This window comes from Phoxinus phoxinus, assembly GCF_949152265.1.
Source record: "Phoxinus phoxinus genome assembly, chromosome: 3".
NCBI lineage: Eukaryota > Metazoa > Chordata > Actinopteri > Cypriniformes > Leuciscidae > Phoxinus > Phoxinus phoxinus.
In genome coordinates this window covers 36841236-36853549 of record NC_136878.1, presented here as the reverse complement: position 1 = coordinate 36853549, position 12314 = coordinate 36841236, and the positions used below count along the sequence as shown (strand labels likewise).

The 12314-nt window shown below is 35.4% G+C and overlaps 1 protein-coding gene across 2 annotated transcripts in view; it reads right to left on the bottom strand.

The window, feature by feature from the left end:
- npr2 (natriuretic peptide receptor 2) overlaps window positions 1-12314 on the bottom strand; it is a 62060-nt gene that overhangs the window by 9649 nt on the left and 40097 nt on the right. For both annotated transcript variants that reach the window (XM_079606504.1, XM_079606503.1), the window contains 7 exons: window positions 10043-10147; window positions 9620-9691; window positions 7884-8046; window positions 7622-7777; window positions 7375-7543; window positions 4846-4992; window positions 4125-4248 (listed from right to left, as the gene is read on the bottom strand). In XM_079606504.1, coding sequence (XP_079462630.1) covers window positions 4125-4248; window positions 4846-4992; window positions 7375-7543; window positions 7622-7777; window positions 7884-8046; window positions 9620-9691; window positions 10043-10147 — 936 coding nt within the window. The remainder of the gene's footprint in view (window positions 1-4124; window positions 4249-4845; window positions 4993-7374; window positions 7544-7621; window positions 7778-7883; window positions 8047-9619; window positions 9692-10042; window positions 10148-12314) is intronic.

Sequence of the window (12314 nt, the reverse complement as noted above, 5' to 3'; positions counted from 1 at the left end):
TCAACAGATGCCTCTGTGCCATGTGAAACAGGCATGTAGCATCGGGCTCCTGGATAGGACCCCGACTGCAGTGGCACATCAACTGCCTTTAGTTGCTAGCAGTACACCTTAGGTACACTCAGCTTCAAATAGTTGCTACACGGCAAGCATGTACTGGTCCAATCGAACAACACTGCAGCCATTGTGTACATCAACCATCAGGGAGGTCTAAGCCAGGGGTTTTCAAACTGTGGGTCGCGACCCATTTGTGGGTCGCAGAGTGGGAAGAGATGGGTCGCACAGTCACTAAATTTATGTTTCAGTGAATGACACACACACAAACAGTCTAGGGTTGCTCCCTGCAGGCATAATGTGGTACATAGGTACGCTTTCCCAGTGTTATCTAATAGTCTCACTGAGTGGGTCAGAAGGAACAGCAGAGATTAACCTTCTCTGCGTGAAGCCCTATCCCATCTTCCACCCCAGTAGGTGCGGGGGGATTAGGTACACAGGGTGCTGGAAGGGCAGCAATAGTGGCGCTTTGGTAGGATCCCAATTCGTCAGTTCAGTTTTGAAGTAACGTTGATACGCCATCTCGACTCCTCAGCGCAAAACTTGAAGTGTGATCGCACACACGCTTCCTTATATACCCGCTTTGGGATTTCAATTCGTCAGTTCAGTTCTGACGTAACGTCTCTGCTCCCTCTTTCAGGGAATAGGGGTTACATTAGTAACCTAGATGTTAAAGGGATACTCTACCGTTTTTTCATATTAAACTATGTTATTCCCTTAACTAAGACGAGTTGATACATACCTCTCTCGTCTCAGTGCGTGCACTTAATCGCTCTGGCGCGCCGCGACACTTTGATAGCACAGTTCATTCAATAGGGGCCAAGCAGAGAAGCAACCAAACACCTCCACGTTTTCCCTATTTAAATACAGTTACTCGAGTAGTGTAATTCGACCTAGGACGGTGACGCAAAACAAAACGTTGCGCTTTTCTAAGCGTGTAAAGTGGATAACTATATTGTATGGCGGAATACCATAGCAAGTGCTTGGGAGCACTTCGACTTGGCGCAGTAATATCTTCACTCGTGAAAAATCCTCTCACCGGCCCCCGCTCCCTCTCCCAGAAGATATTACTCCGCCAAGTCGAAGTGCTCCCAAGCACTTGCTATGGTTCCGCCATACAATATAGTTATCCACTTTACACGCTTAGAAAAGCACGACGTTTTGTTTTGCGTCACCGTCCTAGGTCGAATTACACTACTCGAGTAACTGTATTTAAATAGGGAAAACGTGGAGGTGTTTGGTTGCTTCTCTGCTTGGCCCCTATTGAATGAACTGTGCTATCAAAGTGTCGCGGCGCGCCAGAGCGATTAAGTGCACGCACTGAGACGAGAGAGGTATGTATCAACTCGTCTTAGTTAAGGGAATAACATAGTCTAATATGAAAAAACGGTAGAGTATCCCTTTAACTGTAAACCTATAATTGGTAAATTAGAATGCTGATTCGAATGAACTCACAATTTTTGAGTAGAATGTAGACATTTTGTAATTTAAAACAATTACAATAAACAATTTAATGTTTTCACGTTAACACCACTAACCCACTATATTTATATAATTCAAATTCTCAGTACTTTAAAGTGTTAATAATAATAATAATAATAATAATAATAATAAAGAGGTGCTGTCCTTTTAAATCAGCCAAAATACTCTCTTCAGATACTTCAAGATACTTTCTCTGTTTAGGTTATTCTCTCAAGAATTCATTTGTTTGACTATTCAGACGAGACATCCTCCGATTCCAAAGTTTTGTTTCCGCACCTTTTTAGGTGTGATGAGAACCTGACAGAAATAGTTCTGCATCTGTGCTCCCAAAACTCAGTTCAAACAAAATGTATAATAAACGTCTATTGTGTCTGCAGCTCTGCCATGTCTCATAGAAGCTGAGTGAGAAATGACTGTTGTGATGCGTTTCTGCTTGAACTCCCTATGGTTCCCTCAAATTAAAATACTTTCTGCCCCCCACACCAATCCTCTCCCCCCGTCCCATTCCTTTGGATGTACGCCCAGAGAGAGGCCTTACAGAGTGATATATTTGCATACATAGAACAGAAAAGATGATGAATTAAACATGGAAGCCAACTTCATTATGAGTTTGTCATGCTATAACCTTAATCACTGAAACACTGCTGTATTTTATCATTGCATCTTTGAACAGCTGTTGAACAGTGTGATCCAAACATCATGACGGTTAATTTTTGTTGTCTGCATTTGGTCTAATTTCAGAGTAACTTTCCAAACTCAGTTGGTCTATTAGTTCAGATTGGAAGTAAAACAGAATACAACAATGGCCTCAAATGTCTCATAATTTAAAGGAGAATGCAACTTTTTCCTCTTATGGGTACCCCTAAAGAAATTAATTACTTTTGAAAAATATTTTTAAAATCATGTTTTATTTATAATGATATTCTACATAGTGAATCGAGTTTGCATAGCTATAATCATTTGCATGTTTACGTAGATTATGATTCAGAACTTAATCTCTCTGATTCCAGAAACCATGTTTTTAGCTAAATAATATCAACTGTAAACCCAAACACTCAAAATAATGAATTGGTTTAAGTAGGTAAACTTAAATTAAACAAATTAGTTCAGTCAAATGAACTTTTATGAGTATTTAGCACTTCCTTTTTCTTTCAAGTTCACAGAACTTATATATTTTAAGTAAACAGAACTTAATCATTTTCATTGTTTTGAGTTTTATGAAATTATTTCTTTTAATTTAGACAAACTTAAGTTTAACTGAAACGGCTGGGATGTCTATTTCCCAGCATGTTATTGTTGGTTTTAGGATAGTTACCATCATGGTGACAAGTGGTGCATGAGTTTGATTTGAGAGCAAAATATACCTTTATATTGTTGCACTTATACAGCAAGTGCTTCTGTATAACATATTATTGCTAATATGTTACCACATTACTATGTAGATTAGCTTATTAAAACTAACTAAGTTTATACTAATAAAAGTGTTCACATTGAGATTACATGAAAGGTTTAAGTTAATTGTATGAATTAGTATACTCAAACATTTCAAGTTAAGAACAATTAAAATGTATAAGTAAAAAATAAAAATCTGCAAGTTCTGCGTACTTAAACTTTGAATTTCATAACTTAAAAGGCAATTGATTGCCTTAAATGTTTTGAGTTCTGCCAACTTATTTGGGTTGTTAAAAACTTAAAGTCTTTGCATTTGCTAATCTCATTTGCTAAATGCTCTTCTTTGCAAAACATTATGGAATACCTGGCATAACATGTATTAATACACAAGCATTAAAGAAGAATACTTGACCATCTTGGGGCAAAACCTCTCGTCAAAAAGCGATTAACGTGATCATCGTATTTTGATCATCAAAATACATGGGAATGTGAAGGTAGGAATGCCTTTTCTGTAACTCAGACCGAAGAATGCGGCAGACTAAATCCCTGTTTGACAATGAAAGTCAGATATGTTGCTTGCAATAGCATTGATGCATAGTGCTTGCATAATCATAAAATATTGCAGGATAGTTGCATACTAAATATGGTTATGTTCAGTCCAATCACAGATAAACAGATTAGACACAAAATATTAAATATGTGCAGTGAGTGATCATTAATTTTGTTTTTACAGAGTAAACATTCCCAGTGAAATAAGCCAGATCACAGTAGTCTAATGCATCTTACACAACCTAGCACTCCGAACCAACCTAACCCTTGACTGTTTTTTTTAAATACAATATAAGATTATATATAGTATAATATTAGTGGATTTTATTTGTCTTGATCCACAAGAAGATTTTTTCTCTTCTTAAGCACTGATTTTAGAATAATGTTCTTTCATTCTGAAATCATGCTGGAGAACATGATTATCAGGTTTTACACGAAGTTTGAAATCAAAGGGATGTGTACTAAATACTAAGAAATTAAATGTTATTCTTCAGTCCTCAATATTGTTATGTTAATATAATTTTCAAAATAAAAATACAAAAAGCTTTTTGACCATCGGTCTCAGATTTGTTGTCCCCACTGTTTAATCAATAATATTATATTTATTAGAATAGTCCCAGAGTTTTGTATCTAAAAATTCTTGTGCAGACCTGTAAAGGTGTACTCTCAGCAGACATTGATGTAAAGCCCACTATGTCGCTGAAATAGATCGTGACACTGTCAAAGGCTTCTGCTTGTACGGTCTCCCCTCGCTTGAGCTGCTCCGCCACTGAACTGTGGGGAGAATTAGGTTACGATCAAGTGAAGCATGAAATTCTTTTCCATACACAAGTCCAACTACAATAGCAGACATGCAGTAGCAAACAATCAGTTAGTTTAACAATACACAGTTGAAAGCAGAAAATAATTCAATTTAATAAATCCTTATCTAGAAACAAAACAAAAGTAGAAACAAATCCGAAATGATTCACAACATGTTGAAATATGGGAGCTTTGTCCAGCTGGGACTCTCAGACTTAATGTTAATAAGACCCAAGATCGCATTTGAGATCAATTAGTGATAATTAATGTAATTAAAGAATGAAAGATCTTGGTTAATTCCTAGCTATTCTTTTAGAGAGTTTAGTACTCTATAATTAGTCAGCTTGTCTGCTTCATCTAAAGCCGGTATTAAAAGTTCTCACCACTTACATAATTATAAAAAATAAAAATAAAGCCATTTTTAGATAAGACAAAACAATATGGTAGAAGTTACATCACATGCAAGTTGTGTAGTAATAAGATAAGTCTTGAACTAATAGCAGTTCTTCATCAATCTCCAATTAAAAGTTTGGAAATTGCACTGGAAATATTAAACAACACGTTTCTTACTGTGGAAGGATTTGGTAAAGAAGATTTTCGGCTTTCCGTTTCTCTTCGAGGTAGGCCTGGGTTCGCTCCTCCACCAAGTTCTCCAGGTTATTGGCATACTGTTCCATTCTGGACAGTAGGTTATTGAGAATACTGGTGCTGCCTTCTCTGCCAAAAAAACAACAACAAAAAAACAGACACTTGGTTCCACATCTGATGTGTAATTATAGCAGATAGCCTATAGATGATTATAATTACAGCAGACAGATTACAGCAGAATAGTACAATTATGTGAAATCACTGGCAAGTAACCCATGAATTATTCAATGAGATGAAGTGGAGATATTGTAGCATATGACTTATGAAACAAGCATGAGAATAGTGCTGAAAACAGGAAACAGGAATATGTACTATAATGCAGTGTACATCAGAAGGAGCAGGGTATAGTTGCATCTTATGAGGCGTAAAAGGCAGTTATGATGAAGTGTGGTCGATTCTGGTTGAATCATGTACTGCTGGTGTGTGGTTTGCTGAATCACATTGTTCTATTTTGGGGTCAGATCTCACTTCTACGTGCAGCATACAAACAAATCTGTAACACTTTACAATAAGGTTTATTAGTTAACAATAGTTAATTACCTTAGTTAACATGAACTAAGAATGAACAATACTTCGACAGCATTTATTAATCTAAGTTATATTAATTTTAACATTTACTAATACATTATTAAAACGTTTGTATTTTTTAACATTAGTTAATGTACTGTGAACTAATATGAACAATGAACTGTATTTTAAATATAGTAACAAATGTATTGCTCATTGTTAGTTAATTCATGTGAGTTAATACATTAATGTTAACAAATTAACCTTATTGTAAAGTGTTACAAAAAAACTATTTTTACAAAATGTACAAGAATAATCTCATACAACAATAAAAAATATTGTATTGCTTTAAATTAAAGAAAAATAATATTAATACGATCTTAATATTATAGTCATATTGTAGCTACAGTGCAAAAAAGTTTAAGCAATATAACTGTATTGCACTTTAGCAATTTACAATTACTCTAGACTAGAGCACCCGTAGATCTACAGAAATTTTCAAGCACTACTTTAGTTACTACGCTTTTGGGAAACGGCCTGTAATTCTAGGATGACTCATGCAATTTTTTATACAATCTACTTAGGCTTATGATGCTTTTCGGAAACACGGCCCTTGTCTATACCTAAATATCTGATTTATTTAAACTTTCTTAAATGCCAACAAGATGCATTTATTTAATGAAGACTAGGTTGTAGGCTAAGCCTTTTTCGTGAAACATATTAGGCATTTTAGTGGAGGTTTGTCAATGTCTGTCAACTATGACTTAAGTGCCCCTTTGGGGAATTAACAAGGAAGCTTTCACTCACATCAATATAGGTTGTTTATCAATGAGCTGTCAGCTGTAGGACAAATTATGCATTCTGTTCAAAGATACAATGCTGCTTCTACTTCATGCAGTAAAACACAATCTGTGTGGTTTGTTATATAAAAGTTTTTCTCTTTGAGATTATATTGATTGCATTTCCATGTAATTCCTAGATCTTTCTTTTGTGTGTTTAATTATGTGAATGAGAATTGGTCAACAGGTCAAAACAATGCAACAATGAATCATTTCAGAAAAAGAGTGAGCATTATTTATGTAATGGTCTGTTGTAATGAAGATGAGGATTTATTTTGAAAGTAGTGATGCACAGATTCCACAGATTAAAAAAACAGCTGATAACCAGCAGCGATTATTTCCCGTCAAACATGTCGTATACAAACAGCTTGTCCACATCATGAACTTATATAATAAAGAATAAAGGAATATATGACAATGTGGATAGAAATACAGTTAATATATTGGAATCATCTAGTTTAAAAAAAATTATGCATTTAAATATAATGCAGGTATATAGGAACTGTCTCCAAAAGCATGCAGAGATGTCTCTAATAGCATGCAGAGAAAAGTCCAAATTAAAAAATTCCCCATCGTAAGTGCACATTGATGGCCTAAGACACGAAACAAGCAGTTTGTGTGATAAAACGAACAGTAATTATATCGTTTTTATCTCTTTTACACAACGACGTCCAAGTGATCTGTTTACTTAGTCTGCGTAAGCGCCGTAGAGCGCCGGAAGTGATCTTCCGTAATCAGATTACTTTTTCAAAGTAACTGTGGCAACACTGATCTTAGTAAATATTCATTTCAACATTTACTAATACGTTATTAAAATCAAAGGTTGTATTTGTTTACATAAGTTAATGCACTGTGAAACTAACATGAACAAACAATGAACAGCTGTATTTTTATTAATTAACATTAAGATTAATAAATACTATAACAAATGTATTTCTCATTGTTAGTTCATGTTAATACATTTAACTAATGTTATCTAATAAACCTTATTGTAAAGTGTTACCAACAATTGAAAGTAAACTCATTGGTCAACTATCTATATTTGGTAATGCATATTTGCAAATATAACAAATGTAAGTGATGTGTAGCAGGGTGCAGTGCTTACTTGTTAAATTTTGCAATGAAGATCTTGATGTGGCTGAAGTCAGCCCGTTCTGCGGGGTCTTCAGCCCAACAGTCTTCCATTAAGATGGTCAGCTCCTCACAGTGCTGGCTGTTATCTGTGGTAGGCCTGAAGTACGGCTTCTGGCCATTCCGCACCTTTTGGATTATCTCTGAAACAAAAAACAAAAATGCTTGTCAGTGGTGTACAACAATTTAGTTTTAATGTACTTTATCTTTGAGGATGTTACCTTTGGGACTGAGATCCATGCCTTCAACATAAAATGGGCCGTTCCTTAGCGCTATCTCCTGTAGTATGATCCCAAAACTGTACACATCTCCTTTCTGGGTTCCTTGGGGTGGATGCCTATCATATATTAGCAACTCTGGAGCCGTCCATAGCTTTTCTGAAAAAATCAGTTTGGTAAGTAGTCACAAACTCCTTTATCAGCACTGGACAACAGTCAATTGATGTTTCAAGCATCAAAACAGAAAATCTTAACCGATTCTTACTTGCATATAGTGCATGTGGTGAGTCTTCATTTTCACAAGCAGAACGGAAGCTTGCCAGACCATAATCTGTGATTTTCAAAACGAAGCGGCTATCCACCACACAATTAGATGATTTCAGATTGCCATGGGAGCCAATGTAACTGTTGTGCAGATAATTCATTCCCTGGCAGCACAAGCATTAAACAGAACATTATGTCTTTGCCCACATTTTATGGGGCAAATACAGCAGAATACACATGAACCACTGAAAAACATTCTGTAGCGTATAATGGTTTCATGAGAAAGCTGGACATGTAAAACAATGAACGTTAATTGTGTGTATTCCATATTGTAATTCTCAACAATACTTCCTTGTACGCCAAAAGCATTAAGAAATTTACTAGGTTGATAGAAGCCAAAGAACATATTTCATAATTACCTTTGTAAGACAGAATACAGAAATTACGATAAAATGTTATTGTCCTTTCCATTAAACAGCAAATGTATTTAATACTTAGGATCAGGTTTAACTTAAGGTTAATTGGCCCACTAAATTCTTTCTGACAGACAAGTGCTCTTTTAAAAACAAACAATGTTTTTAAAGCAATTTTCTGTCTTAAAAGCAAAAATATGTTTTGTGCATTTAAGCGACAGTTTGTTTTGTTGTAATTGCAGGCCAATTTTCCAGCTAAAGTCAAATGCTTTTTTTGTGGCTGGGCTCTCAAGTACCTTTGACAATAAACAGAAGATTGGTTTACATTAATAGAGGGGGAATTTAGAGAGACATTATTTTCATACATGTTTTCCAGAAACAATGTCATGCTATCTTTGACGCCAGTCCTTTTTATTTAACTAATGGGGCTCCTCTCAGAAAAGCAAATAATCAAACCAACACTGTTTTATGATTCTGTTTCCTGTCTGGCCTTTTCAACAATAAATTATACATGTGCACCGTATTTACTGGGTTTCAAAAGCCATAACAACATGGCAAGTATATTAAAGTATTCTATGTTGTTTTTAAATTATGATGTTTTTAATACCAGAATTGAAGAGACATCATCTTTGAATAAATAAACTACACTACTCTAAACTAAACTAAATTCAAATATATAAAAAAATATGTGTGATAAAATAGGGTTCATATTGTGACCATGGACTACAAAACCAGACTTATGGGTCAATTGTTTTAAATTGAGATTTATGCATCACCTGAAAGCTAAATAATTAAGTTTTCCATTTATGTATTGTTTGTTAGGATAGGACAATATTTGGCCAAGACACAACTATTTGAAAATCGTGAATCTGAGGGTTCGCATTTCTGCGGTGTTTCCATTTCTGTTGGCAATTGTGCTGCATCCTCTCACAAAAATATATTTTTAATATATTTACAGTAGGAAACTTACACAATATATTCATGGATCATGATCTTTACTTAATATCCTAATCATTTTTGGTATAAAAGAAAAATCTATAATTTTGACCCTATTGCCACAAATATACCATGCGACTTATGACTGGTTTTGTGGTCCAGGGTCATATGGATGTTCTACATTTACATTTACATTTAGTCATTTAGCAGACGCTTTTATCCAAAGCGACTTACAACTGATGACTACAGCAAGCGAGTCATTGTGAAGAGGCAAAAATAACGCAAGAAGTGCTCAAAATACAAAGTTCAGGCATTGCTCAGAGTAGCATAAGCCAAACAAGGGATCTGTAAACAATGTTCTGTATTTATTTTTCATTTTCCCACAAACCTTCACAATGTCATTGATCAGTGAGTATCGGAACATCCAGTCCAGGTTAATGCTCTCGTTTTCAAGGATGTCCTGTGAAAGAACAAACTGGACTTTAACACTGGAAAACATCTAGATGTACAGACAATGTTTTTGTACAAGCAAATTATAGGCCTACGATTCAAAAAGGCACAAATATAATCATCAACATAAACAAACAAGGTCATGAACATGGAAATGAAGGAATAGTTATAACATTGTAATAGAGACTCATTTACTACTGTATAGTTGCCAACTACTTCCCTGAAATGGGTAATAAAATGCATTATAACATTAGCGATACATATGTCATCCTTTTTTATAAAAAAAACATTCACACTGCCTGTGAACACAGAATAATATGAATAAATTGTTAACAATAATGTTATTAGTTAACATGTTTACCTGTAGACTGCCTCTGGGGCAATACTCTGTCACAATGCAGATATTTGGTGGATCGATACAAGCGCCAATAAACCTTGTCAAATGGTTGAACTGCACATCTCTCATCTATATATAACAACAAAGTTTTGAATTAACATTTTGAATTATAACCTTTATGATGCTGACAATTAGTATTCCACTTATTCTAAAAAAATCTCAAAGACCACGGCCAACAAAATAATAAAAAATGTTTTAAAGTTGTTTCTCTAAAATTTCTCAAACAGTTTTTCTCCTATGACAGCTTGGCAAATCATTTACCATAATTCATTGCTATCGTGAGTGGCAAAATCGGTGTATGAGGCCATATACACTTTACTTAGCATAAGCTTTGGCATACATAACAGTGAGGGTAAATGTCAGTGGGAACAAAGAAGGTAAGATTCCCCGCCATCTGTTTAGTCTTTCATTTGACTCCGGCCCGACAGCTAATCAGACCCCTAGGGCCACTGTCTGCAGGACTGGTGTTTCAGACTGCTGTCTTACTCTGTGTGAAAAAAGACATGAAGCCTCTCATGATTTCTATCAAAGCTGAGCAGCAGGTTAGAATTGGCCACAAGTCGGCTAGTCTTATCAGCTTTCCTTCGGGATACGGACATCAAAATAAACTTAGGCTTTAAATAAGACTGTACTGGGAAGCTTGGACTCGCATCATGTTTTTCAGGCTCAGTCTCAATCATGGTGGTCTCAGATGATAGGCAGATTTGGGATATGACCGTAATCGCATACTACAATATCCTTCTTACGGTCTCTGCTTTATGTACATTGTGCAAAGCGTGTGAATTTCTGTATACACAAAATGCAGATGACCTAAGACATTTGCCAATATAGTGCAGTGTATAACAGAGTACAAAGTACTGTATTCCAATATGCAATGCACTCGATGTTCCAATGAACTTCGGAAAAAAATTAAAATCCTGTCATTAATTACTCACCCTAATTTTGTTCCAAACCAGTAAGACTTTCGTTCATCTTCGGAACACAAATTAAGTGGTAAATTGTGTTTGTTTGTTTTGCGCAAACAAAGCACTCGCATCGCTTCATAAATTTGAGGTTAAACCATTTGTGTCACATGGATTACTTCAATGATGTCTTTACTACCTTTCTGGGGCTTGAAAGTGGGAGTTGCATAGGCTGTCAATGAAGGGACCGAAAGACATTAGGTTGATTAATTATGACAGAATTTTCTTTTTTGGGTGAACTAACGCTTTATGATTTTCAACCATGATTATGTTCATGATGGTTCGGCTTTGTGGTTATAAAAAAGAAAATAGGTCTAAATTAGACAAGTAAAAAATATTTTTTTTACTTCTATTAATATAAATACATTTTTAAATCCTACTCCGGCTGGATATTTATCTTGGATGGGTGTTTACATGTAGCTTGTTCTTGCATTCAGAAACAGTTCTTAAGGCCCGTTCACACCTAGGATGATAACTATAAAGATAACAATTAAGATATAGTTCTAAATATAAAAGAATAGCAGAGTTCACACCACAGCTAAAACAATAACGGCACAGTGAAACGATATCGTTGGAATCACTTTCAGATCGATTTTATCCAGCTGATGAATGATAAAAACAATAACAGCAGAATCCATCCTGCTGTAACCAGCTTGAGCATATAAAAAGACAAATAAGCATGTGCTTAGAATAAACAGAAGGATATCTAATATAGTTATCTTTATAGTTATCTTCAATGTTATCGTTCTTGGTGTGAACAGGTCTTTAAGATGAGTTTTAAAAGTTGCACAATTTTCAACTTGACATTTGGCATCTTAAAACGCCTGAAGGTGAAAACATGAAGTGATGGCCAAAGACATCCATTGTGTATTAGTGTAGCTGTGATACTTAAAAGGGGATAATTATTATTATTGTTTTAAACATGTAAACTGCTAAAGCTGTGAAAATGGCTAAATGATTTAATATATATACAGATAAATATCCCCCTAATGTCGCCTTCTTCCACTTCATTTCTTTAACATCTATTTCATGACAATGTTTTATGTCTGAAGTCAGCACTTCCTTTCCAAAACACCTTGTAAAAATCCAGCCACACCGCCTGCCCCCGACCTCAGTGCCTACAGCATATTGGCTTCCCAGCCCCCCACCAAAGAATGTATGTTTATGTGTGTTTATATGTGTAGCAAAGGGCAGGGGGTGTTTTAACCACCTTGGGCAGCAAGGCTGTTCAGTGGGGTCATAAACGATGGTCTATAACACACACACACACACAC